We start from the raw sequence: 27,002 nt of genomic DNA, 5'->3' as shown, positions 1-27,002 counted from the left end.
GAATTGGAATGCATCAAGCAGCGATCGACGGCGTCCAAAGCCGTCAGAAGACCTCACCCAGGAATGCTGCAGCCGGCGCCGGCGTGCAGCGGCGCTCACGCCGGCGCTCGCAGAAGTTTGTGAGCATGTCCGCACAGCGGTAGGTGCGGACGGGGCCGGGGCCACCACCCTGCGGCTTCTGGATGCCATCGGCGGCGGCAGCGGTGAGCGTGTAGCTGACGCACTTCTTGCATTCCCGGAGGCACCCGTGCACCGAAATGTCATTGCACTGGCACTCCGGCGGGTGCTTCCTGTTGCAAAAGCCGCAGTCGTCGCAGCACGGCCATGAGCTCGCACTGGCGTCCTCGGTCCATGCTGTGCCCACGCAAGCATGCATCCCAACAAGTGAAGTGATGTATTATCGTATCCAGATAAAAATAAAACTAAACGGCAAAATAATCGATTCTCGTCATCACCTTCGTCGAGTGGAGAACCCCCCGCTCTGCATATGACGGACCATGACGGACGGCTTCACCTCCTTGTCGGAGTCGAAGAGGTACGAGTGTTCTGCGAATGCAGGATGTCAACAACGTCCATCGGAGGTGTTCAACGATAGGTCCAAGTCCACGAGCGCACATGGTGGCGCTTCCAAGTCAGAGCTGGAGGTGGAGTGGGCCTCTCTTCCCAGCTCGCGAGCCAGCAGCTCGGGTCAGCCAAATTTGAGTGCGCCTGTCCAGACGCTAGCTCCGTCCGGATGCCCGTGCCGCTGCCTCCCGTCCCGTGCCTGTCCACCCAAGTCACGCCGGCTGCGCCCGCCCACAACCATATAGGGCCCACCCACGCCAGTGGGGATTGCCTCCGCCTCCGCCCGTTTCCCACGCCTGACACCAAAGCGAGACAATAGAGGTGAGGAGGGAGATGCAATATCCGAACTAGTTTCAAAACATTCAGATGCAACAATTGCAACATACGTCTAAAAACAAATAAAATATTTGAAACATGTGTATGAAACACACAAAAAAAACACCTGAAAAACAATTGAAACCATTGTAAACATACGCAAACATCCAGATAAAACACTTGTATCATATGTGTGAAAACATATGCAACATCCAGATAAACACACTTGTAATATATGTCAAAAAACAGATGAAATATTGAGAACAGGAGCATGCAACATACGTGTACAATCATTACAACATATGCAACATCATGATCTGGTTTTGTAATATCCGTATAAAACATTTGCAACAAACCTATGAAACATCCGAAGCACTTGAAACATGCATGCGTTTACAACATGGGGGAGGCCCGGGCCGGTCAATTCCAGCCATCGGGGTCGGAGCCGGTGGCGAGACCACGGCAGCGCACGAGCACCACTAGCACCCAGCTCCAGCAGCGTTCATGAGCACCACCACCAGCCAGCACCACCACCACCGGGCTTGGCTCGCCCGGGCGGGCGATGCGCGCAACGGGCGGAGCGAGCACCACCAGCACCAGCACCAACTACAGGAGGGAGCACGGGAGGCTCGTGCGATGGGGGGGACGGGCGGCGCGTGCGACGTGAGGTGAGGTGCGCGTGGCAACAACGAGGCGAAGTAGCAGCCGCGATGGTGGAGGCAGTTGCTGTGCAGACAGCGGTGGAAGTGGCTGATACGTTCAGGAGTGGGGAAACAATCTGGACTACGTGCAGGAATTGGGGAGGCTGCCTAAGCCGGTCCATAGGCCCATTAAGCAAGCGTCCGTGCGGCCGGACGCCCGGGTGTAAAGCATTTAACTTGTATGCAAGCTATATGTCCTGTTCACCCGCATCGACCCTCTAAAAACAGCACAAATTAAATCGAGTTGTATTTGGGAGACTTTTGGGTGGGAAGGGGTTCCAGTTCTCTGTTGGATTTCATGGAGAAATGGCTCCGTAGGATGGGGATTCAGTGTGGCTTTGTGATTCTTTTGGTTGCAGGTCTTTTGTGGAGGACTAGGAACTAGAAACAAGAAACAAGATGGCCATTGTGAGAAAATTTGCTAAACCTCCTACTGAGGTGATCTTTGCTGGTTTATCCTTGGTGTAGAAGTGGTCGGTGATGCCCAAGGAGAAGAAAAAAACGAGATCCAACCTAGGAGGAACTAGGCCACTTTTCATTAATTAAGAAGAGAAAATAGGCACCAAATTCAAGCCAAGAAGGGACTTGAACCTGGGTGGTTGGGTGCACAACCACACCTCCCACCCAATCAGTAGCTAGGCTCACTTCCCATGCCGAAGGAGAAGGAACCAAAGAACAGTCTCTAAGATGGTGGACAAGATCGAGACTTGGACATTGAATTTCAAGCCTGATAGTATAACGATGTATGATTTAGTTGAACTGTGATTTCTAGTTTCCACTACGCCAGAAAAAGCACATTAGTGACGCGTCTGGACAGTCATTAGTGACGCAGAAAAAACACGTCACTAATTTCCTAGCATCACTGACGCGTTCAGTCAAGACGCGTCACTGATGATCCTCAACAGTGATGCGTTCAGCCAAGACGCGTCACTGATGACCCCTCAGCAGTGATGCGTTCAGCCAAGACGCGTCACTAAAGATCCCTCAGCACTGATGCGTTCAGCCAAGACGCGTCACTAATGCTTATTCACTGTGACTCATTGAGCAACGACACGTCACTAGTGTGGATCTCATCAGTGACTCGTTTTATCAAAACGCGTCACTAATGACAATTTACAAAAAAAAAAAAATCTCGAAAGCAGACCTACGGTGCTGTTCGGCACCATGCTTTACACAGCTACAGCAGCAGCTTTGGCTGCAGATCTATCTCACATTACACCTGTTTCATCGAATTCAGAATCAAACCATTTAATTTAAGCTTATGCTACAAAGTAGCTGCACATGAGCAGTGGCCTAGATCTCTAACAGTACATGAGCAGTGGCCTGAATATTTCTAGCAGTACATGAGGGAACTACTCTGGTTTTTCTTGAAGCACAATACTTATTGCATTATAGAGAGGCATTCACCTTATTGATGCCACTTTGGAACATAATACTTGATAATCACATACCATATTTATGTGTTCCTCTATACCAAATTTGCCACCAAAAAAATAATCTGGCTCAGGCCAATACTTAGAAGAGAGAATTCCTTATTTGACACTGGGAAAATGAGTCGTTCCTTTCTTGACCCTGAAATTTTCTTCGTTCCCTATTTGACACTCACTTCAACTTTCATCCCTAATTTGACACTACCGTCAAATCCGTTAGCTAACGGTGTTAACTGGCTGTTAAAAAGACGTTTTTGCCCATAGAAAAAAAGCGGCGAAGCAAATTTGAGAGGAAAAAAAACCTGCGCCTTTTTTTTTGCAGCTGGGCGCATGCATCAGAGGCGGGCGCAGGTTTTTTTTCCTCTCAAATTTGCTTCGCCGTTTTTTTTTCAGGGGCAAAAACATCTTTTTAACAGCCAGTTAACACCGTTAGCTAACGGATTTGACGGTAGTGTCAAATTAGGGATGAAAGTTGAAGTGAGTGTCAAATAGAGAACGAAGAAAATTTCAGGGCCAAGAAAGGAACGACTCATTTTCCCAGTGTCAAATAAGGAATTCTCTCTAATTAGAACCTGATGATAATCTGAATCAGAATGTCCCTAGCACTACTGGTAGCAGGCAAGTAACACAGAGTTCCTTCTTTTGTACAGAAGTTTGCGTGGAAGGTGTATTCTTAATTTTTCTGTGTTGTAGTCTCCAGATTACAGCTCCTATCTTAAACTTCATTGCTTTTGCAAGATAACCTTAAGAGTTAGAGTGGTCTGAATTTACTATCAGTTCACTAATAATTAATTTTTTATGATTAGAAAATATTTTCTAGAACTGTTATCATACTATAGGTACTTTAGTGGCTGATATGCATGCATTGCAAGAGGAGTGTTCATGTTGTAGTGATTTAGCTAACTAATAGAGTGACCACAGGCTAACTATTCATTTTCAGCTAACTGATAGAGTGACCATTCATGTGCTTAAATTATTTGAGTCAAATATATTATAATAAGCTGCCATTCAAACTTAAATCATACTCAGAACAGCTAATGTCAGGGACCAAGCAATAGGATTAGCCTTGTTAAATAATATGAAAAACACTCTTCTATGTTCAATAAATGATGAATACCTGAATAATAAAAAATAGGCAGAATATGTAGGCTTGTAAACAATATCAGACATCGCATAGCCTACTTATAGAACTACTAGTAAAATTGAAATTCGACAAGTTTTTAGAACACTGGTAGACACCACAATTGCAGCATCCAGATAAGTGATGAGAAATACAGAACATCATGTTTAACATAGGAGAAATGAGATAGTACCTTGATCGGGTTCTGTGAGTAGTACTTGCAACTCTGGCACTGCAGCTTCAGCACAATCTTGGTGGTGTTGACCTGAAAATCACAACATTTGCCATATCCTAAACTGCGCACTCAACATGCATTGTATTTATAAAAATAGGTTTGTATTATGTTGGAAATAAATAAAGCAGTGTTTACAATGCTAGCAGCGGCAGTGGTTGCTAGACCTCACTCACTCAATGGCCTATATGGACAAAGAAACAATTACACAAAGACAAGTAAGTTCTGACTGAAACTATGAGGAATTGCCTGCCAACAAATTATATTGAGGTCTGACGAACTCAAAATCAACCCTAGTAAAGATACAAGAAATGCAGCTATCATGCTACAAGAAAATGCCTTAGAAACAATTATTACCTTCAACTACAGGAAATTAGTGTGCTATAGTAAATTCTTAGAAAAATTTCCATGTATCTTCTATAGATCTTGTGTAATGCTTAATTAATTTGGAACTATATACATATTTTGACATAGAATGGGCACGAGCTAATAGTAAACTATGCTAACATAGCATCATGAAGAGGATGAATGCAAGATTACCACCTTTGGCTCGAGTAGGGATGTTTCCCAAAGCATTCCAATCATCCTTCTCATTCCACCAAGGACCTGCAGGAACATTATTCAGGAATTTCACATGATAAGTTAATATATGCTCTAGAAGACTAGAAAAGCAACAGAACTATCCACGGACAATTGATAGAATAGCAGTATATCATACCATATCCACAGTTATGTTTCCAAGCTGGACCTTTCCATGCTCTGAGTTAAGCTTCTTCAAGCGATCCTGTAACAACACAGACTAACATCTGAGAACAGCAAGGCCAGATGAACAGGTGTTCATATGTCACGAAGACAAGTGGTCAGATAAACCAGGTGTGAAGTTGATGATGAGGTACCTCATCATTCCTATGCCAAAAGCATTAATAGGAATGATGAGGTACACATCAAACATGACTCACAAGCTCTGGAGATTATGAGGAAGATTATAAGAAATGCCACTGCCTTCAAGATTATTGTTGCCCATATCCCTGCAGAACACAAAAGTACGATTAAGACAAGAAAATGACATGTATGTATACATCCGAGCATTGACATTTAAGAGAGCATGTGAGATCTAAATTACAACTAAACTAGTACGTTGAGCTGGTTCATATCTTACTCTAGACATATCTGCCGGCGATGTCCAATTTAGATTCCTAGCAAGCAATCCATCGTATATCTCATACTGTAAGAAACCAAACGAGTAAAATGTATTGATGCATGTGTAGAAATTGAACTGAAAGTAACAAAAGAAAGAGTTGTGTCCATTGTTTCAGTAATCATAATGTATCCTAATGTTTCTACTATATATAAGCTCAGTTTTTTCTTATTGTATCCCATTCAGCAGGCCAACACAGGAAGATTACTTTTCACATTTAGTTACTACTTATTTGTTCCGACTCTAACCCTACAAGCCAACAACTGAACAAATAATTCTAAGTTTTACAATCCTGCTCCAAATATCCAAAAGTCTACTTTTAAACTCTAACCCTACAAACTGAGCAGACAATTGGGGCAAGGACTTCAGCAGCAGCAGGGTGCAGAATATAACATTTAATTTGGTACATTACGAGTTATTTTGAGTTGTCTAGAAATGAAGCAAAGCATTGATGCTAATTTCAGCAAAAACAAGTTCAAATTACAACTTGCTCTCATCACTCATCAACGTACGTTGCATAAAAACAATGCCTTCATCCTTCTACAACAAAGCTGCAAAAAAGCAGCCTTTTCAATCTGGTCAAAGCAAGGGAAATTAGAAATAGTGCAGTTCAGGGCACTAGCACACAACCAATTAGGCCTAACAAGATCAATTAAACCATACAGGTTTAGAACATTCAGGCATTAGCAACATACCTAGCACACACCAATTAGGCCTAACAAGATCAGAAATCTGAAGAGGCATTAGCAGCAGTCTATCATAACCTGAATGACTAATCTGTGACAGCCAACTTGAAACAAATGCACTAGTCCGCTTGCACCTCTAAAAATATATTCGGCCTGTTCGCTGGTTGGTTTCTGGGCTGGTTTGGGCTGGCTGGTGCTGGTTTATTGTGAGAGAAAAACACTGTTGGCTGGCTGGTTTGGGCTGGCTGAAACCAACAAGCGAACAGGGTGATTATTCAGTTTACATCAAGATGCACCACCCACAGGTAAGGAAACCTAATGCAAATCGGACTACTAGTCCATTAATGCTAGCTCTCCTCTTTGCTTCACGACTCATTCTACTTCAGTTGACTGATTGGACAATCATCAGAACATTCTATCGATGAGCAGTGGTGGGTTGCTTTACCTCGAAGTGAATGGAGATATCATCCGTGGTGGAGCAGGGAGGGGGCCACTCGTTGTAGGATTCGATGTAGTCACCCGACATCTGCTGCTACGCCTTGCATGCTGGTGTCCTTCGCCGTCTAGCTGCTGTGCGAGCTGAGATCTGAGGAGGTGGTGGTGGTGGTACCCGGATCTGAGGCCTGAGGGAGGGTGGTCGCACGATGTGGCCGGCCAGGGACGGCACAGCCACCGCTCCCCAACCCACCGTGCTGCCGCAGCCTCGTTGCCCATCTCCCGCCCTCTAGACCTCACCCCTCGAGCCGTCTCTCGATCGCGCGCCAGACACGCTTCGCACTTCGCCTCACCGCCGCACTCTCCTCGCCCACAGCCGCCGCGCCCGCTAGCAACGCCACCGCCTCCCTGCTCTCCCTCCACGTTGCGCTCAGCCTGCTCATCGCCGGCACGGGCGGCGCCAGCAAGACCAGCTCGCCGCCGCACTCGGCGGAGGCGATGGGCCGGCTGCGGCCCAGAGCTTGCACATGCTCGCGGAGCAGGTTCCGCAACTCGTCCTCGCCGCCGTGTATGAAGTTGACTTGGTTGGGGCAGGGGGAGAGGTGGTGGCGGCGAAGGATGGAAAGGGGATGGAGGGGATGAGAGAGACACGGGACGGGGGAGGGGGAGAGAGAGAGAGAGAGAGAGAGGGAGGGGGGGGGGGGGACGGGACGGGGGAGGGGAGGCTGAGGGGGTTCCGGACTTAACTGTTTTTCATCTTTTTTTCAGGTACGAGGTGTTATAGTATAGACGTGTTTTCTTGAAACGCGTCGCTGAGAAGGAGCCCCCGATATCAGTGACACGTCTAGTTGGGAAGAGTCACTGAAGCTGTCAATAGTGGCGCATTTTGTTTCTTGGCCATAGGTGAGCGACGCGTACCATTTATCCGCGTCACTGATGTTATATTAGTGACGCATTTCAACTCTAGGTCACTGATTAAGGTGTCTCCTTTGTGCTGTTTTGGCATATTGTTCTTTTGCTCAGCCGTGTAAGCTGGAGTCCCAGGCATTGTACCGAACAATTTGCTTTCTTAAAAGCAGAGAGTATATATTCTCCTTTAAAAAAAGACGTCACAAATCTCAGGCATCTGATGGTGGAGGTTGCTTTCACTAAACATGGGCCATCTTGGGTGAGGTTGGAGTGGAGGAAGATGCTCCAGACTCCAGAGTGCAGGAAGAGCAAGCAGCGAATCGAAATTCATGTGCGCCTCGTAACTAGTAAGCAAGCTCATGGTCACACACATCATCAATATCAGATACGCTAGTATGTAAGCAAGCTTAGGCTAGCTACCTCCTGTTCACACACACATCGACCGTCTAAATACGTCACAAATCTCAGGTTATTTTCACTAAACTCGGCCATTGTATCAACGTATGCCTTTAGTAGGTGCTTATTTGGTGAAGGCAATTATCGTTACCGAATCCTAAAAAAGCCAGCACGGGACCAATCTGCCCAGCCTTTAACATATGCGTTTTTTTATGGTAAGCTTTACAATCCAAAAGTTGAGTCGATTGCCCAAAGCTAAGGCTGCAATGCAATTTTGATGCTGAGCTTTTCTTTCCATATATCAAAGTAGGTGACGAATAGATGCCTTGTTTCTAGGTCCAGCGCACACACTTTCCTCTCTTCCATATGCGTTACCCTCACAAGAGGGTTGCCCAGGACTATTCCCTTCTCCACACAACCCTGCCTGCAGCTGTGCTAGCTTGCTTGTGTCCTACGTGTGTGTTGTGAGCTCCGGGCGTTCCGATGGCGGAGGTACTGGCCACCATGGTGGTCGGGCCGCTGGTGTCCATGGTGAAGGAGAAGGCCTCCAGCTACCTCCTGGACCAGTAAGATGCGATGGAGGGCATGGAGGGCAGCACAAGCTCCTCAAGCGCAAGCTGCCCGCAGTCCTGGACGTCATCACTGACGCCGAGGAGCAGGCAGCGAAAAACAGAGAGGGGGCGAGAGCTTGGCTTGAGGAGCTCCGGACCGTGGCCTACAAGGCGAACGATGTCCTTGACGAGTTCAAGTACGAGGCACTCCGACGCAAGGCAAAGGCAGAGGGGCACTACAAGGAGTTCGGTATGTATGTCATAAAGCTCTTCCCTTCTCACAACCAGTTTGTGTTCCGTTATAGGATGGTAAACAAGCTCTGTATGATTTTGCAAGAAATTGATGTCCTTATAGCAGAGATGTCCTTATAGCAGACGCCAAAGTCAGCCCTGCTGCCACATCTAGTCACTGCAGCAGCATGGCAGCCTGGTATGTCTGTGTACTAGGATTAGATGGGTAGAGTTGTATATATAGCTTCCCACTGCAACTCAGTAAAAAGAGCGAGTTCAGTTTTGCCATCTCCTCTGCAGAGCTCCAGCCAACGCTGGTGCTTGTGCTGTGTGTGCACGCTCTGTTCTCCCTTCCTCTTCAACCTCCAGCCGTAGTGTGTGGTCGACAACGACGGTGAGCGATCGGCTCACACGTGCGGGAGATCTCGGGACCAACCTACTTTTCCTGAAGCACCGAAGCTAAGAAAAGTAGAACTATCCAACTGTAGACAGCAAGCATGCCTACAGGCTGGTAGCAGATATATTACTTCATTGTCCAGTCTGGATGTATGGGCACCAAATAAAGAAGAAAATTATGCTGAACTGGTGGTAGTACGTGAGCATAAATCCCCCCTGGGAGATCTGTGCTTAAGAGGGTGTGACCTTTTCTTCTCTGGCTCGAGTGCACTGGCCCTATGGAAATGTTTTGGACAGCTAGCAACTTTGAAAATTGCTGAGTGCGATGCTCTACGCTACTGGCCAGAGAAATTGTTCCAGGGCCTAGTATCCTTGAGGACGTTAGCTAGCAACTTTGAAATTACTGAGTGCAACAAACTGACAGGACTCACGGAAGATGAAGCTTCTCATGAGTAATCTGCTCTCGTACAACGGAGTGGAACCCTCCTGCCACGTCTGGAGTCCCTAGCGATACGTGGCTGCGAATCTTTGGTACAGGTCCCAAACCTGTCGACATCTCTCAAGACGTTACTTATTGGGGAGTGCAAGAGTCTCAAATCTATTGCATTCGGTGAGCAGCAGGACACGACGGGGCTGGAAACGTCATCATCGTTGATCGCTGCAGGGTCGTCCAGTCGTCCTCGTCCAGCAATGAGGATGAATCCACGGTGTCTACAGCTGTAGTACTGAAGCCGGTGTCATCATCATCAGCCAGCTGTAGACATAAATGACTGCAGTGGCTTGACAGAGGTTGCCAACCTTCCTCCGTCCATCAAGACCTTGACGATTTCGCATTGTGGCAGTCTTGTATCCCTGTCAGGAGAGGTCACATCGCTGGAACAACTCCAGAATTGTGACTGTGGATGCCTGCAATCCTTACCGAATGGACCTCATCAAGTATACTCATCTCTCAGAGTTCTTATCATTATTCAATGTCCTGGTATAAAGCAGCTTCCACCGAGCCTACAGCAACGTCTGGATAACCTCGAGGAGAAATATCTAGACCCCCATCTTCTTCAAGGTAATCTCTACTTAATTTCTTGGTTTCATTTTAACTAATTTAATATAAATGGCCAGGAGCTCGATTGTTATTATTCTAGTATTAGTTATCACAAGACGTGACGCGATTTATAGATACATAAAAAACCTTAAAATAATGAAGTGTGCAGAACATCTATTCAACCATGTACAGAAGATCTAGTGAGCCATGAAGTGCACGCATTGATACACAGATGGGTAAATACGTACGTAAATGCAAAGTTTAGGAATCAACACGCCGGCCACATTAATATTTACATAGACATCTTTTTGTATATAATATGTCACTTTTTGGTCCCTACATACGAATTTAGAAGAATAATAATAGTAATATTTGGACGGTGGACCATGGCACTTCACCAGCAATGTCTCTAATTCCACCTTCATTTACATGCATATATAAATTCTAACATCATCTATGATCAGGGCCTGCAGAGCCGGTGCCTACAGGGAGAATTGCAGCATTAATGAGTAAGCTGGAGTGCTTCAGATTGAGAAGTGAGGACTAGATGAAAGTTGCAACCAAGGTCCGTTATATCAACATGCTTAATGAATTCTCTTTTTTACTTTTGGAAATTCCAATGATGCTGACTTCCTCGTAGTATCGTTTCCAGAATCTGCAAATGATTGGTCGTTCTTGCGGCACCCTTTCTGAAGCAAATTAATCTCCGGTGAAGTCGTCTGATTGATGAATGTATTGCATAAACCTTTCTTAGTGAGTAAATAAGTCGTCTGATTGGAGAATGTATTCTCCAGTAAAGCTAATCTTCCAATAAATAAAGTGCTCAAAGGTGAGAGGGCTACTAATGCAAGGAAGGAGCTGATCGCAGGCCCTGATCGAGTTTGAGCAGAGAGCAAGTCCTATAGACTGCAAGCTGATGAATTTATTTAGCAGACAGAGCTCCAGGCTAGCTCTCCACCATTTCTTGGACCTTCTGTTTTCCTGTTGAAATGAAATGTGTTTGAGTTTGCATTGTGCTCTAGCACAGTAGAAAAAAAAACACAGGTAGCAGTTCAATGATGTACTATTTTCCCTACATGACTACGTGGCGAGGATAACAGCCAGGCAAGCTGCGTGTGCGCTGTTGTTGGCCCACAGGATCACCGGCTCAGGTGAGTCGACCACTGATCAGTCTTGCCGACCACGACAAACGTTGTATGACCACACACTACGGCTAGAGGTAGAAGAAGGGAGGAAGAACAGAGCATACACACACAGCAGAGACACCAGCGTTGACATGTATATTATATTGTTTCACATGTTAATAAGGTGGATCCAAAGCTTGTGGACGTGGATGTCTCAAAGGCTTCAAAGCAACTATCAAGAGAATTAAGAGCGGCTCTCATAAATGAAAGATTGAATTTGATTCCTTGATGGGAGGCCCCTGTGGTGAGAACAACCGCACATTCGTCGATGAGATTGTAGTGCTTACTAGGAAAAAGGCTCCACTTATAGGAGTGCAATCGTGGAAGGACGTTGTGAAAATAGCAATAGCAGATGAGATGCTGGTGAGTCAATTGTTTTATTTAGACAAATGTTATGAATTCAGTACCTCCGCTTTACTGTTCTATTTGTCTTTCCATTCAAACAGAAAATTTGGGACTTAGATGATATTGAAGATACTAGTGAAAAGATATGTGCAATTGCCAAAGAGATGTACAAAGGATGGAAAGCTTCATTTAGTTCGACATACAAGGCAAACTCCATGACTCTCAACGAATGAAGCATAAGCCTAAAGATTTAGACAACTTGGAGTGGTACTACTTGATCCAATATTTTGGAAGTGAGAGATTCCAAGTTCATCGGTGTTCGGTTTCTTTTGTAATTCCACTGCTAAATACAGTGTAATTAATAGAGCTCTGCTTGTACACCTTTTGCAAAATATTAGCACCAAGAACTCTGGAAACCGACATAAATAGAAGACTAAGCATCTCATGGGATCGAAACCATTTTCCCAAATTAGTTTTGAACAGGTGATGACAACATTAACTAAGCTAATTACTTAAATATATATGTGGCCGTTACCTAATGCTACATTATATTGTTGCCATCTCAGAGAAACCAGACTAATGGTCAACAGCCTACTGATTTGGAACTTTGGATGACGACTCACACCAAGGATGGGCAATGGTCAAATGACAACTCTAGGGATGTCTATGTGAGTGCTTGTATATGATTGCAGCTTTAAAATTACAACATGTTTCAAACTTATTTTGGAACTCTTTGAAATTACATGGTCCTAATTTATTTCTCATGTTTCACTTAGGAAAATGCCTGCATCCAAGTTACAGCGGCAAAAAAGGGGAAGGATAGTCCCTTCCTTACGGTTGAGGAGGAAACACACAGTTTTCCAACTCAACTACTCTAAAACTCTTGGAACAAAATCGTACAAATGTCATGGACATGGATACATGGCGAAATATCCAACACGAAGCGCTCTACTAAAACACAAAGAAGAAGATGCAGCCTGCAGTGAAGTTTTAGCTCAACAAGAAAGAATGCAGCACCAACAAGAGGTTGAAGAATTAAAAGAAAAGCTTGCAAATGAAGTTTCAGCAAGGGAAAGAAATAAGGAAGAAAGTATGAAACAAATTGAAGATATCAGGGAAGAATTCCAGTCAACACTACAACAACAAATACAATTGGCACTGCAGCAGGTACTAACTTTGGAACATAGTTCTTTTTTTGGCTCCTCTATTTTTGCTAATGTTCCTTGTCTTTTGGGCTGCACAGGCTATCACAGGAACCATCAACACCACACAGGTTCCAAACGGCCCAAGTGTCGACAACAACTTCATCACACCACCACGCATAGAGGATGCAACTATAGAGGTAATAAAATTGCAACAAGATTACTTACAAAAGATGCAACATGTTTACATATAAAATGCAACTTGTTTACATCAAAGCGTTCATTTTGGCAGAATAATGGACTAGCAAGCGTGTTGACCACAGAAAAGGTAGTTGATGAAGGTACTACCACGACAACAAAAATTAGTGCAACGAAGCCTCTTTTCCAGAAAAAGAATGGTGCCAATGGGTCATTGAATCATGTAATTTCTACCCAACAACTATTGAGGACTCGTAATCAAATGAAAAAACTGCAGGTATGAATACTATGATCATTAAATTTCATATCCCAAATGGTATATGAGATATTTTAGATTGTTCCTTTATTTACTTTATATCTTTGCTATGCCACTATGATCATTAAATTTGCACGTGCTTAGTTATTCCATGCATTTAATCACCAAGGTTCCTATATTAAATTAATAATAAATTCTATATGTGTTCATGAATTGCAGAAAAGCGCGAATGCCCAAAATATTTAGAGAAAGCTTTATGGCTATATGCTAGTGATGGATAGCTAGAAGAATGAAGTGCTGATGGGCGATGGAGCATGAAGCGATCAATAAGCGAACTCATATTTTGTTCTATTTTTTTATGCCAAACATAGTTGCAAACTTGATACAGAGATGAAGTTTTTATTCTATTGTGGTCATGTTTATTTTAGCAGTACTCTGGTCATTGTATTATTACTTTGGTTGAGACATATATTTGAAGTTAATGAAGGTTTGAGTTCTTATATGTGATGGTGAAATCAATACGCATGGCACAATTATTTTGTAACAACTATTAAATTTCTAGCTAAATTAAAAATATGCTAGACAAAATGCCCTCGTTGCAACAAACTACCACGCAACCACTGTTTGTTGTTGCAATATAAATTATTGCCACAAACTTTATGTATTGCTATAGGGCGTGTCTACCACCAACAATGACGCGTTGCATTTTTCATCTATTACCACCAACAATGATTCGTTGCATTCTCCATCTATTACCACCAACAATGAATCATTGTATTTTATATCTATTACCAACAACAACGCTTCATTGCATTTTCTATCTATTACCACCAACAATTATTTGTTGCATTTTCCATCTATTGCTCCCAACAATGATTCATTGCATTTCCCATCTATTACCACCAGCAAATGAATGTGGCAATTATGACTCTAGCCACCAAATTTGTTACGTTGCAAGATTTCTATGATGCAATGGAGCACACTACATGGTGATAAAGTTATCTTGTGACAGGTTCACTTGTGGCAGTATTGTCATATTGCAGTGTAGCACCCAGTTTTAAGAACAAAACCAGATACGCACCATATGTGAGCCTTGGAAGTCAAATCTCACATATAGCTACAAATAAGGGTAATATCGAAAGACAATGCTCAATATATAACGTACTTAGTATAAAGGATATAACCTTAGATAGCAAACAACGGAAAGACAACTCCGATCTTCGGGTGAAGACTCCAATCCACAAGGACAACTGACTGGTTGATCACAAGCCTATTTCCTCCAAACTCTAGCAATTTGGTACCCATCCGGGATTTTTATCCAAATAATTGAAAAGTAAAGCAAGCGTAAGTACATGTCATACTCAACAAATATAACATGGGGTTCATGAGGCTCAAAAGGCTGACACTAGTTTAACTGCGATTAGCTTTTGAATGAGTCACAATTTTAAGTGACTGAGTAGCAATAAGTTTATACACAAGCCCACATAAACACATGATCAGGTAAACATGAATAATGAATAGCATAAATAGTAATCATTAGTGAGCATCTTCATCATCAGTATCATCAGTGTTCATCATCTATTTCGTAAGGGTTCCAAGGTCGCTCGTGACCATGAGCACGGCTGATATACCAGTTTTACACTTTGTAGAGGTTGTACACTTTTATTGTGAGTCGTGATTTACCCTTTCGCCCGAGGTGATCAGCCTCTTGACACACTACCAAGGAAGGTCGGCAGGGTTCACTATGAAGCCTTTCAAAGGTTCATCTAACAAGTTAGGGCCATTAGATTCACTCAGCAAACAAATGTAGAGCCCCCCTTCCCGATGGCATAATGACACGCAACCTATACACAAGGGGACAGAGGCCGCACTATATCTAATTCGTCAAGCCATTCTTGCACCATAAAGGTAACCACTAACAAGCTAGAAAAAGTCCTCATACTGAGCTAAAACCAGAGCCATATGGTCCTCACAGCTGTACTGTAAGTCCCGGATGATCACATATAGATAAGTCCTTATGGAGAGGAATCTAGAGCACCATAAAATAGCCCAATGCTCGGTTCCATGTTGTTAAAAAGAAACTTTTACTGTTTATTGCATATTCCATTAGTCAAGTTACAAGATCATGGTCTTAGTTTGAGTACTAGCATCATACTACCCAATGCAATTCCTCATAGGACTCAAGGTACAAGATAACAAAGTACTAGAAAATCCTTAGTGGTAGTCAAGGTAGACACATGCAGCATGAATTAAATGATTAAATGTGTATAGGACAACAAGGAAGATCCCATGCTATACTTGCCTTAAACTCTGATCTTTCTCCAAGTCGAAACCTTCAATGAATTGCTTCTCGATTCACCACGTATAGCTCACCGACTGGACTTGATCATAGAACACCACACAATCATCCATGCAATCATACACGAAGCAAATAATAGAACTAAATTAGAACATTACACCAAACATATAAAAACAAGTAAAAAGGCTTTAAAGATATTCTACACGTTGCTATGAACACACAGATGCGAAAAGCACTATAATCGGAGCTATAACGAAGAAGTTATGAATTAAACAAGATTTCTATTAATAAAATAATAGATTAAATCTAACCTCAAATTTTAAAAGTTGAAAATATATTTAATAGTAATATAAACATGTAGATTACGCAATTAAAAATCTAACACAACTTGAACGGATCAAAATGGAGTTAAAACGGAGAAGTTATGGCCTAAAGAAAATAATGGCAAAACTGTAAATAGATGAAAGCGTATTTTGAATCTAACAGAGGAATTTTACGCTTTCTGAAAGAGAAAACGTATTCGAGAAGTGTGCCTTGGACTACGGGTTATAATGCGAGAAATTGCAGGGACTCTTTTGCAAAAATCGCAATGAAGGGGTACGGTCTAATCTAATCCGTTGTTTGTGGATCTGACTGCTGGAATCGTAGGGAGGGAGAGAGAAGGCGCGGCCGGCCGGAACAGGGAGCCAGCACGACGATCCTCCATGGATAACGGCGAGACCTCACCGGCGCACTTGGGAAAAGACCTATGGGCCACGGCGGAGTGAATCGAGAGCACGGGGATGGAGAGCAGTGCACGGCGAACTCACCATGGGACTTTCTTGGGATCGATGGCGGGTCTTCGACGAGCTGGAGCGCGGCGCTAGGTTCTGGTGGCACTGCGATGGCAGTGCGAGCTAAGGTTATACGGGGGAAAGCGGTGCGGTACCTGTGGCTACTATTTATGGGGATCAGGACGCATCTTGGAGTGCACGCCAAGGGATGAAACGAGGCGGTGATGGACTCCTATGCGATGGCGGTGCAGACTCCGGGGTGGTTACGTGAGGTTGAAGATGGCTTTGGCGGCTATGCCCGGCGTGTCAGCGAGATAGAGAGAAGGGGAGCGTCCGTGCAGCTCGGTTGGGCTAGTGAGTGCGGTAGGCGGAGTTGGGCCACGTGGGAAAAAAGCAGGCCAGCCTGGGTGGCAACGACACAGGGGAGGGAGGAGGCGCAGTGCGGCACGGGCCTTGGCCCTGGGCCATGGGGAAGGGGAGAAATGGGCTGGCGGGGAAGAGTATGGGATGGGGAGCTGGGTCGGCTAGGCCAGAAGGGGGAGGAGGGAGTGAGTGAGGTTTGCTTTTCTTTCTTTCTTTTTATTTCAAAACTATTTTAAAAATATTTTAAAGAAATTTGAATTTAGATCAAACCATTCATTACAAAAATAGAATGCAACGGCATGGAGGCTCAAACCAAGTTGCTAAACTTTGTAATTGATTTTAATTTTAACAAAGTTATTATTTTTTCTAAATTTGCATGCTTACAAAATACATAAATAAATTAAATTCACCTATTTTAAAATCTCTCAAATTTTAGGGTGTTACATGCAACCACATGTTTCGTCACAATAGTAACTAATGCAACCATTCTGCTGGTAGCAATATCCGTGCTTGCAACCATATCGTGGTTGCGTTAGTTTTTTTGTGCATTGCAAAACAATCATATTGCAACACCACATCAAAAGGATGCAAAAAGTTATTGCACCGTTCCAAATGCAACCACCTATCAACGACCATACATAGATGCAATTGATCCATATTGCAACCAAAATAGCCATATTGCAACCCAGTATAGGCATCACGGTAGGGCTGGATCCTATTAGTGCATCATACAATATTGAATTGCATCCATCCAAACTTGATTTTGCCTTGCAAAATTTAAGTGTGGGGGGTGAACTTCTCTGAGAAATGCTATGCCATGTTGCTAATTTTGGTTGTCTCTACCTTTAACTCATGCTCAATTTGCTAAACAACAATTAAGCTCTTTCATCTCTATCTAAATAAATCTCTACATTACTTTCATGCTACCTTTGTTTACTATAGTATGCATAGGTTTTGAAGTATTTTCATACACCTTTTAAATTAGGCATGGTGCTTAGTTTAAAATGTTTTCCTGAATTAAATTAGACATGGTGTCTAGTTTGATTCTTGAACCAAAAGGTGTACTGATTTTACTTCCAAAATCTTTTAAATTAAGTTTGGTGCTTAGGTTAAAATGCCTTCCTAAATCAAATTAGACATGGTGTCTAGGTTGAATTTTGAGCCGATAGTATACTTTAGTAGACACTAGATATTTTCTTTGACTAACCCTTGTAGGAAACTCCCAATTCAATTTGGGTAAGTCACGAGATGAATTCAAATTAGAGATGAAGCAAGGCACACGATGAACTCCAATAACTTTGCGAAAAGGAGACACAGCTCATTCAACATGGATGGAAGAACTCCATAGAACAAAGAGGAAGAAGGCGAGTGCCATAAAACAATGAGTGGAGCGGAAGATCCAACGATCAAAGAGCAAAAAGATGGCATAACAAAAGGATGAGAAAGAAATGGTGCAATCTAGGAAACAAGGAGCTCATGAACAGCTCAACCTGTGAGGCTAGCTAAACAAGGAAAACTTCAAGTAAAAGGAAAGGACCATCATGAGTCATCTACTCTTCCTCACATGGTGTCATCACGCTCCAATGACAAAGGTAAAATCCTAAGATAAATGGTCATTATTCAAAAAGCTTTTCCTTCATTCTGGAAGGCACATAAACAAGAAACAAGCATGTTCGAGTAACAACTTACTTGAATCAATCTGATTATCTTAACATGTTTAGCTCTTTAAGCTTCTTCCTAGCACCACTTCTTTAAGTTTGTTCCTAGCACTACTTCATTGATCTAACAGTCTCAACCAAATGAGCTAAAAGTTGCACACCTTATCTATGGAAGATGATAGTTATAATCATATAAAGATTGATATATTATGCAAAGATGAATTATCCTTCCATAGATTAAGCAACTTAACCCTTTTCTGCCAAATGTACTTAAATGCTACATTCATGCTCAACCTTCTGATCTTACCACCCATGTTAAAATTGAATAAAGTGCATAACATCAACTTCATCTTGTTCCCTGTACCTGAGGTTAGAGAAGAATAATAGTAAAGTTTTGGTTCTGTTGGTGTTTTTCCACCAACAGAGCCCATACACTTGATCTCAACCTTGTCTTATGAGCAGGACACACTTCAAGTCGATTCCCCAATCTCTACAAGTGAAAATTCTGAACCTGTCAAACCAAAATCAAACTCAAACACCAAGACAAGTTTGGTGGAAGAAGGTGACATCACCATTAGAGGCGTCATCACAAGAATCCTCGTCTTTGGAGCAAGCCGAGGTATTTGATCAATAAACTTCACCGAAAGAGCTAGCTTGGGGGAGAAGCACCCCCGTGTATCCAGGTAAGTGTTCTTTCCCCTTTTTGTTTTAGTTTTAGTTTATTTTAAATAGTAAAGAATGATGAATGAAAAACAAAATAAAAATTTATCTTTGCATTTGTCATTTATAGTAATAATGTGCGATCTAGTAAAATTGAAAATAAAATAAAAAGGAGTGTCTAGTTTGCTTAAATTTATTTTTAAGAGCTGAATAAAATTAAGAGGACTCAGAACAATCTCTTAAATGGAAATGATGAATAGTTGCTCTATTGTAATTCCTTTCAAGTACCTAGTTTTCAGCCTTGAATTCTCTCGAGTTTTGGATAAGATTGTTTTGATATAAGGATTTACTCTGAACTTGAAACTCGTGGGTAGCATATGCTTGATCTAAGTCTAGGTAATTGACGGATATGATATGAAAAGGTCTGAGCTACTATTTATCTTGTTCCAAGTGACACTAAAGTTCTAGAGATTTATCTTTTGAAAACAAAAAAATGCTACATGATGAGTTCTTGTATGACAAAGCTTGAATTCCCACCAAAGCCATACATGTTATTTAGGCTAGAAAAACTTCCACATATATGTTGCTTGTTTTTTCATTGAGTTTTGTTAACCTTTGTTGACCTTTATGAGAGATTTGTCATGCCCTTAAAATCAAGATCACGTACACACCACCCAAAATGCACTACTCCTACACTGGGGGTAGCCGCAAAAACATGCCTTCCATCTAGATCCACCCAAAAATGTTCTACTCCTACACTGGGAGTGAACACAAAAACATGCTTGTTAGGTTTCCACTCAAAATAAGTGCTCCAAGTTCTTGTTGCTATCTCTCTAAAATTTTGTTGCAGAAAAGAGGCATGGGCTATGCAAAAGTTATTCATAAAAAAAGAAGAAAGAAAAGAAAAAAAGAGTTGAAAAAATAGACAAGTGTCCAAAATATCCAAAACAATGGGTACTTAGATGCCCGCCTAAAAAAAAGAAGCGATGAATAAGATAGCCTCTGCTCTCTAGCAAATGTTTCCAAGTTTCAAAAGAGAGATATGTTTTCAAGGAGAAAAGTAGAATTAGGTTAGCCACCATATATATCCACCATACATCCACACACATGCACATCTTGATTTGATTGTATGACTCAACTCTCTTTGGGTCCGTTGTTTGACTTTACAATATATGCACTACAAGTATGCTCTAGTTTTCTCCCTACCTATGAACTCCACATAAGCCTTAGTAGTAGGAAGAGAAAAGGCATAACATTTTTATTGCCTTGGTGAGGATCTACAAATACCAAATATATTGAGAGACTTGAAAGTGTCATACAATGGAATCTCTGAGTTTTATTTTGAAAACTTATAAAAAAACTCTGGAACAATGGTAGAACAAAGAACTTGAGACATAGTGGTTGACTTGATCGTTCTGTCTTTCAATTGCTCAAGACCCAAGAGAAAGTTAAGAAGCCTCATGGTTGAAGGTAATATGGGTAAGTCTAAAAATTAGATCAGTTTGTTCTAATCTGGAGGAGAATTTTTGATTGAACACATGTGTACTTTTGAGACGTAAAAGCATTATAGAAACTCCTGATCCATTGCTAAGTTTAGCTTTGCTCAGGGACTGACAAAGGTTAAGCTTGGGGGAGCTTGTTGACGGTCATTAACATCAAATATAAACCATCAACATATCGTACATATACACTTAATTCCATCACCAAACATAGGAATAGGGGTTTAAACTAATGAATTCCATGAGCTTTGGTGATTTCATGAGTGCAGGAGGATTTATCCAGAAAACAGCCCCTGGGACCACTATCATACACTACAAACAAGCAAACCGACATTAGAAAGAGATTCAAGTCACGAAACCTGCGGAAAACAACTCAAGACGGAGTCTACAAGCTTTCATCGGAGGGGGACCCACCTGTCACAGAGACTGGCCGACCGGACTCACCTGTAAGTCGGCCGGCCTGTTGTCCCCACCGGTCAGCCTCTCCTTTCTATGATGGTTTCCCACCACCTTTGAGAGTCCTTCTTCGTCATTCGTTCAAGTCGGTTTGATCCGAGTGTCCAGAATTGATGCTTTGGCCTATATATACCAGCCTCTACCTACCTCCCTCGGGCATAAGTCAGAAGCAGAAGACAGAGACCAAACCCTAATCCTCAGAGCTCCACAATATTCTAGGGCATAGCTAGCTAGGTTAGGCAAGCTTCACTTGGATTCCCGATCGTGTCAAGAGCGTGGCTTGGTATAACCTTTGTACCCCCTCTCTTTTGTATCTCTCATTACTTTATATGTTTGCTACAATTGTTATGACATTGTTCTTAATATCATTCATGTTCCTAGTTATTATGTTCATCGTCTACTTTGATTATATACTTAGTATAGCTAGATTATCATCATATTCAAGCATAAGTTCGTATAGCACTCACTCTAATGATCATGGGGTGAGTGGTCGACATTGTGTAAGCATGGTGCTTATACGTTGTTTACCTGCGGATACAACCTATATTCTAGGCAATGTGGTAGATTGCAGATGTGACACTCCTGTTGAGTCCTTTGTAGTCCACTCCCCGAATATAGGTCAACAAGTAGGATCTAGTTACGAAGGAAGACATGCTCTATTCTTAATCTTCCATAGTAATATCCCTTATGTGTAGATATGAAGTTCATTTTAGCCATGACTACTAAGTGTAATTGCACTAATCATTGTATGCTTTGACTTGTAATTAAGAATGACTTAGGAATTGTTTCTCTAATATCTACTTAATTATGCTAATGTCATAGAAAGGAGTACTCTGAGTGATTAACTATTCATTATCAATGGTCAATTATCATGTACTTATCATATATCATATATCCTGATTTACCCCTATTTAAGTTAGATTTTAGTTAATCTCACACGTTTCCTTGTGGATACGATACTTGGAATACTTCCGGGTGAAAGCTACAGTGTTATCCGTGTGCTAGTGGATTTACCTGTGTGCGTCTAAAATATACCAACAGTTCACTTCTCCACCTTCTACTTCTTCACTTCCTCACTCTAGTTCATCCTTTCCTTCTCTTGTTCTTTCTTCTAGAGAGAGAGTGTGTGAGGGAAATGAGAGGAGAGTGACTGGAGCTAAGGTTCAGGTGTTGGAAAATATCTCCAATTCGTGCTGATAGGTGGGCTGTGCCCCTTAATGGATGACAGCTCATTTCCTACTCGATCTACAATCTCTATACTTTTATCGAATGGTCCAAAAACATGTTGGACTGTCCGATAGACTCCGGTTTCACCTATCCAAACTTAAGAACCTATTCTCTCTAACCTTGAGCCCATATTGAGGTTTGCAATGGCTGTGCTCATTCTTCATTCCTTTGGTAAACATAAATGCCTTAAGCCGGGTTCTTCGAATGACGTCTTCCTTTGACGGTCGTTTGGTTGTCGTGGTTGGACGGCAGTTAACTTGCGTGTCATCATTTAGTCGATTACTAGGGCGTAACACTCTTTGGCTTGGGTGGCTAAGGGTGCCCATGGAATCCAATGGGTCGTGCCTCGGTTATCCAAATGTTAGAGCCTATGTTGTAATGGACTTGGATCGTTACAACTCTCCCCCACTTAAATTCAAGCTTGTCCTCGAGCTTGCTAAGTAGTTGCTTTGGGTACTTGAGGACTCATCCCAAAATTTCTCTACCCTTTTCTATTATCTTATCTCTGAAGGGCTTGCTGGTTGGTTAAAGTTTTGATAGATGGTCTGTCATTCTTCACAGATTCTCCAATGTACTTCTAAATCCAATTTTTTATTATTGGGTTCAGCAATCTGGCGGATGTCCCGACGTCCTTGTAGGCTGTCTGATAAAATTGGGCTATATATAGGGCGACAGCCCCCTGGACATGTCCTTTCATTTTCTTCGCCTATTGGTCCCCCACGCACACGCGTCCACGCCACTGCCCACTCCATGACACCGTCCTTTGGACACTTCTTCCTTGATTTCCTTCGGTCACGTGCCCAACCACGTGCTTCTCCAAGATGTGGGGTGCTGAGTAAGCTCCATTTTCTTTTGCTTTCACCTTTTTCTCCATGGTTGGAAAGCTAGGGTTGGTTCAATCTATGCAATGGCTAGGGTTAATTCAAATCTCTCTTGGGGGTCTCGTAGAGTAGGCTTGGATGTGACTCTATGCAGGTTTTAATGCATTGGTGTTGATGGAATCATGAGATTTTGTGGATTGAGCACCGGTCGTTCACAGTAGTGATGTTGCTCTATTCACACTTTAGCGGATGGTCCATGGACCTTGCAAATGATCCGTTAGCCAGCCTATAGCGCGCCTTTGCCCTGTGTAAAATCTATCTGTTGATGGGAGGTTCAAAAAATCTGGCAGAACACTCCGGTAGTGATTGGTTGTTCTTCGTCATAATTACTCATGCTCTCTATTGTGCTGACGGATGATCCGTGGACCTTGTCGGATGCTCCGTCAGTTTCTGTCCAGTATGACTTCACCCAGTCTTTGTCTGACCTGCTATTACAACCTTGTAGATACTCTTTGGATGTGTTGGTGAGCTGGTGTAGATGTTACACATGGCACTGCCACCTTGTTCTTGTTTTCGTGCCCGTGTCTGCCTCAAACTTTTCTTTAGTCAATTCTTTGACAATCATTGCACTAATCTTGACCAAAATTATTAACCCTTACTATTTTTCTTCTTCCTTGCAGGCGTACTCTGGTTCTTCATCTTTGTGGTGGTGGTAGGGAGAAAAAAGACCAAGGAAAAATGCTAGTGGTGGAAGACGTCCGGTTCCCGATGGTGACGATCCAATGGATAGTGACTATGATGCCAAAGAGGAGATAGGGAGCAAGAAGATAGCTCCACACAAAGCGAGGTCCAAAAGTGCCTCGAATGCTCCACCAAGGCATCAGCTAGCTCCACCACGGCGATAATCTTCGTCGTCACGTCCGAGTTCATCTTCACAATCTCCATCACCGTCCGGTAGTGGTGAAGATGACAGTGATGGTGATGAGGAGGGGGAACAAGGGAGTGATGGTGATGGTGGAAGCAATGATGAGGAGGAGGGCAATGAAGGTGAAGAGGGTATCAAGGAGGAGGTAGAGTCTAGTGATGAGGGATTGGAATACAATCCAAGGACAGTCGTATCCCCCATCAGCACTGTAAGTCCACCCACCGATCGGAAGCAGTGGGGTGAAGATCACTTCAAGGAATTCCATGATGCTTGTAATCTGAAGCAGTTCAGCCAGCCACAATCCTCCCTAAGTCCTTTCTTTCATACTCAAGACCAGTACGATCTCTTCTGAGGCTTGTTCGAGCGGCTGTCATGAGCGCAAACCAAAAGTGGGTAGAGTGGGAATTCATGAATAAGTACGAGCCTCTCCGGAGTTTGTTTTCCAAGGTTGAAGAGGCCAGGTTGAGGAAGGTCATGACATTTCAGCATAATTGGAATGAAGCCATGGTCCGACAGTTCTACTCCACACTCGAGGTGAACCAAGAGAAGGAAACAATCAAGTGGGTGACTAGGAAGGGCAAGTACAAGGCCTCCTTCGGGGAATTTGCATATGTGTGCAGACTTGATTATCATATCATGAAGGAAGGAGAGCAGATGGACATGCTTCCAAAGGTGAGAAAGAAGATTGAGGTGGCTCAACTCTATACAAATTCAGACTTCGAGTTTGGAAAGGTCAAGGGTCTAGTGATGGAACCAAGTGTCCTAAACACTATGCTTCATTGTACGCTGCTGCCCAAGGTTGGTAACACTGATGCTATCCATGAGAAGTACTACATGGCCATCAAGAGCACCCTAAATGGCACAAAGGTGAACTAGGTTGCTTTCCTTGTTGAGGAGCTAATGTGGTGCAAGCATGAGGTGCGGGGTTCCTTGGGTCATCAGCCATACATCATGGCGTTGGTCAAAACCAAGGCAGCCTTCTAGGGTGTTGAAGAGACAATGCACAAGTCCTTCCGTCCGAGCGTCTATGACAAGGATTTCTTCACCAAGGGCTTGCCTCAACCTTAGGCTCCATCAACTGAGGGAGGTGAGTCTTCAGTTCAAGAGGCTACTCGTGGTCATAGGAGGGATGTAGGTGCTGGGGCTTAGGGTGGTTGGGTGCCTCCAGCCGGTTTCTTTGATTCATACTTTGAGGGCATTCGTACTCACATGCACAATGTGATAGCGCCAATGGAGGGGAACCTTGATTAGAGGTTCGAGCGTGAGCGAAGCTACTTGTAGGAACCCCTCATCAACCTGCTGTAGACCTCAGTACGCAACTTGACTGAGAGGGTGGAGTTGCTTGTCTCTAGGGAAGAGCTACGGGAAGTCCACAATGACTAGGTGGCCAATGCTCAAAACATTGCGTAGCTCAGGCAATCTCATGACAACCTCGCTGCCCATATCTACTAGGTTTTCTAGCTGGTAGTTCCAGGTAAGTCCATCTATCCACTTTTTAGGATTTTCCACCTTAAATTCCTTATATCCGTTTTGACTAGAGCTCACCTTTCTTGCAGGTGCAACTACAGTGCCCCGTCCAGTGTCGTATGCTCAGGGAGTTGTTACATCAGGCTCTGCCCCATCGGGTATACACTTGAATCCTCTTCTATTTCTAGATTTGCATCTCACATATTCCAACCTAGTGAGTCTTGATTCAACACCTGACTTTGTGCAGGAGCACCTCCAAATGTGCCTACCACTGGCGTCTCTACTCCAGCGTACCAGCTCATTCCTCTGTCGCCGCACTCCCAGCAGTAGCCGATCCCGCCACCGCCTCCTCAGCAGTGATGCTCATCCTTGTCTTTCGGTCATACTCTTGTGATGGCTTGAAAACTTGAGTCCGTTGCTCTCTTGTCGCCCAACCACATCAGGCGTGACACTTATTTATTTGACACACTTGATATTTAGTTGTTGGCACGGTCACTAGTCGAGGTGACCATCCTATTACACTGGATATCATGGTTGTGAACTATATTCGTGAATCTCTTGTGTTGTTGGCGATGCCTCTTGATGTCCTGTTTATGTGTGCTTGTTTGCTTGTCATGTGATTGGGAGATAAGGCCAAGACACAAGGGAAACTCTGCCGAAATTCTTCTAACAAGATAAGGGATAAAGTTTTGCATCTAGATGACAAAGAGATTGGATTTGCTATTGCTCTCTCGATTATTCTATTGTCGTGACACACTACGCGTAAAGCGACTATAGAAGACAACTCCTCACTTGGGTTATCCTATCCTTCATTAGTCAGGTCCTAACTTTTCTTTAAAAACAAAACCTTTTGGACTCTTTCCTTGTATTATAGAGTATTGAGGAAGCAAAGGCTAGATTCAACTAGAGAAGAGAGTTAAGATAACTTAGGGTTTGCCTGAAGCATAGAGCAAAACTTTTAAAGTCGAAATCTCAAGTGCATGTCGAGTGGGTTGAGCGATGCCTTGTATGAGGACTGTAGGTGTAAGTCAATCAACTACTCCGATACCCGTCCTGCCATGACAGGGGGGTCATCGCTCATTCCACCATGAGGCCCCTAGGAGCTCACATAGCAACTCCTCTTCAGGACCTTTGCGTTGAGTTACACACACATTCCCGATGCAAGGCATACCGAACAACTCATTCAATCACACGCGTAAGTCTTCAACACTTAAGCTGGAACTTTATTGAGGATGACATAAAGTTATGATATGAAACTACTATTAACATTACCTATCTATCTGTCTACCGTCCTCTATCTAGGTTACATCTCATTCACTCTTCTACTCATCGGATTACACACAACTCATCTTGGAGAACCTCAAGGGTTACTAATCGTCGCACTCGTCGGATGTAACCTCGAAGGAAAAACTCAATCACCTGCAAAACAACTTAACGGTAATGCCATGAGTACATTTCGTATTCGCAGGACTTATTTCCAACACATAGATATTTGGTGGATGCACAGGTGATTTAATAGGCATTTG

The 27,002-nt window shown here is 43.1% G+C and overlaps 2 protein-coding genes and 1 long non-coding RNA gene across 9 annotated transcripts; 2 read left to right on the top strand and 1 right to left on the bottom strand.

The window, feature by feature from the left end:
- Window positions 1-507: 507 nt before the first annotated feature.
- Window positions 508-7,240, bottom strand: LOC136528651 (uncharacterized). Its single transcript, XR_010777118.1, has 7 exons — window positions 6,692-7,240; window positions 5,522-5,587; window positions 5,322-5,390; window positions 5,081-5,146; window positions 4,906-4,968; window positions 4,324-4,395; window positions 508-860 (listed from the first exon to the last, which is right to left on the bottom strand). It is a non-coding gene; the product is annotated as an uncharacterized lncRNA (long non-coding RNA).
- Window positions 7,241-7,995: 755 nt separating this feature from the next.
- LOC136528648 (uncharacterized) lies at window positions 7,996-13,786 on the top strand. Of its 7 annotated transcripts, none has more exons than XM_066521610.1 (10): window positions 7,996-8,787; window positions 9,589-10,224; window positions 10,668-10,768; window positions 10,844-11,750; window positions 11,834-12,215; window positions 12,299-12,400; window positions 12,509-12,899; window positions 12,976-13,074; window positions 13,167-13,349; window positions 13,548-13,786. In XM_066521610.1, exons 6-10 carry the CDS (start codon window positions 12,363-12,365, stop codon window positions 13,572-13,574), a joined length of 738 nt encoding a protein of 245 aa, XP_066377707.1. In that variant the 5' UTR covers window positions 7,996-8,787; window positions 9,589-10,224; window positions 10,668-10,768; window positions 10,844-11,750; window positions 11,834-12,215; window positions 12,299-12,362; the 3' UTR covers window positions 13,575-13,786. The 7 variants fall into 7 exon arrangements, with proteins under 7 accessions (XP_066377707.1, XP_066377706.1, XP_066377705.1 ...); XM_066521609.1 differs by having other exon boundaries at window positions 8,875-10,224; XM_066521608.1 differs by having other exon boundaries at window positions 7,996-9,695; window positions 9,783-10,224.
- Window positions 8,470-8,909, top strand: LOC136525501 (disease resistance protein RGA2-like). Its single transcript, XM_066518467.1, has 2 exons — window positions 8,470-8,478; window positions 8,583-8,909. The coding sequence occupies exons 1-2, from the start codon at window positions 8,470-8,472 to the stop codon at window positions 8,907-8,909; spliced, it is 336 nt and encodes a 111-aa protein (XP_066374564.1).
- Window positions 13,787-27,002: the final 13,216 nt, after the last annotated feature.

The sequence above is a fragment of the Miscanthus floridulus genome, chromosome 19, assembly GCF_019320115.1.
Source record: "Miscanthus floridulus cultivar M001 chromosome 19, ASM1932011v1, whole genome shotgun sequence".
NCBI classification, from domain to species: Eukaryota; Viridiplantae; Streptophyta; class Magnoliopsida; order Poales; family Poaceae; genus Miscanthus; species Miscanthus floridulus.
Note: the sequence above shows the minus strand (reverse complement) of the source record. Positions and strands in the feature narration are given on the sequence as shown.

Excerpts from the sequence above, each read along its gene's own strand:
- LOC136528648 (XM_066521610.1), top strand. The coding sequence starts at position 12,363 with ATGGGCAATGGTCAAATGACAACTCTAGGGATGTCTAT. Across the intron at positions 12,401-12,508 it reads ACAACTCTAGGGATGTCTAT|GAAAATGCCTGCATCCAAGT; the intron begins GTGAGTGCTTGT and ends TGTTTCACTTAG. Across the intron at positions 12,900-12,975 it reads TACAATTGGCACTGCAGCAG|GCTATCACAGGAACCATCAA; the intron begins GTACTAACTTTG and ends TGGGCTGCACAG.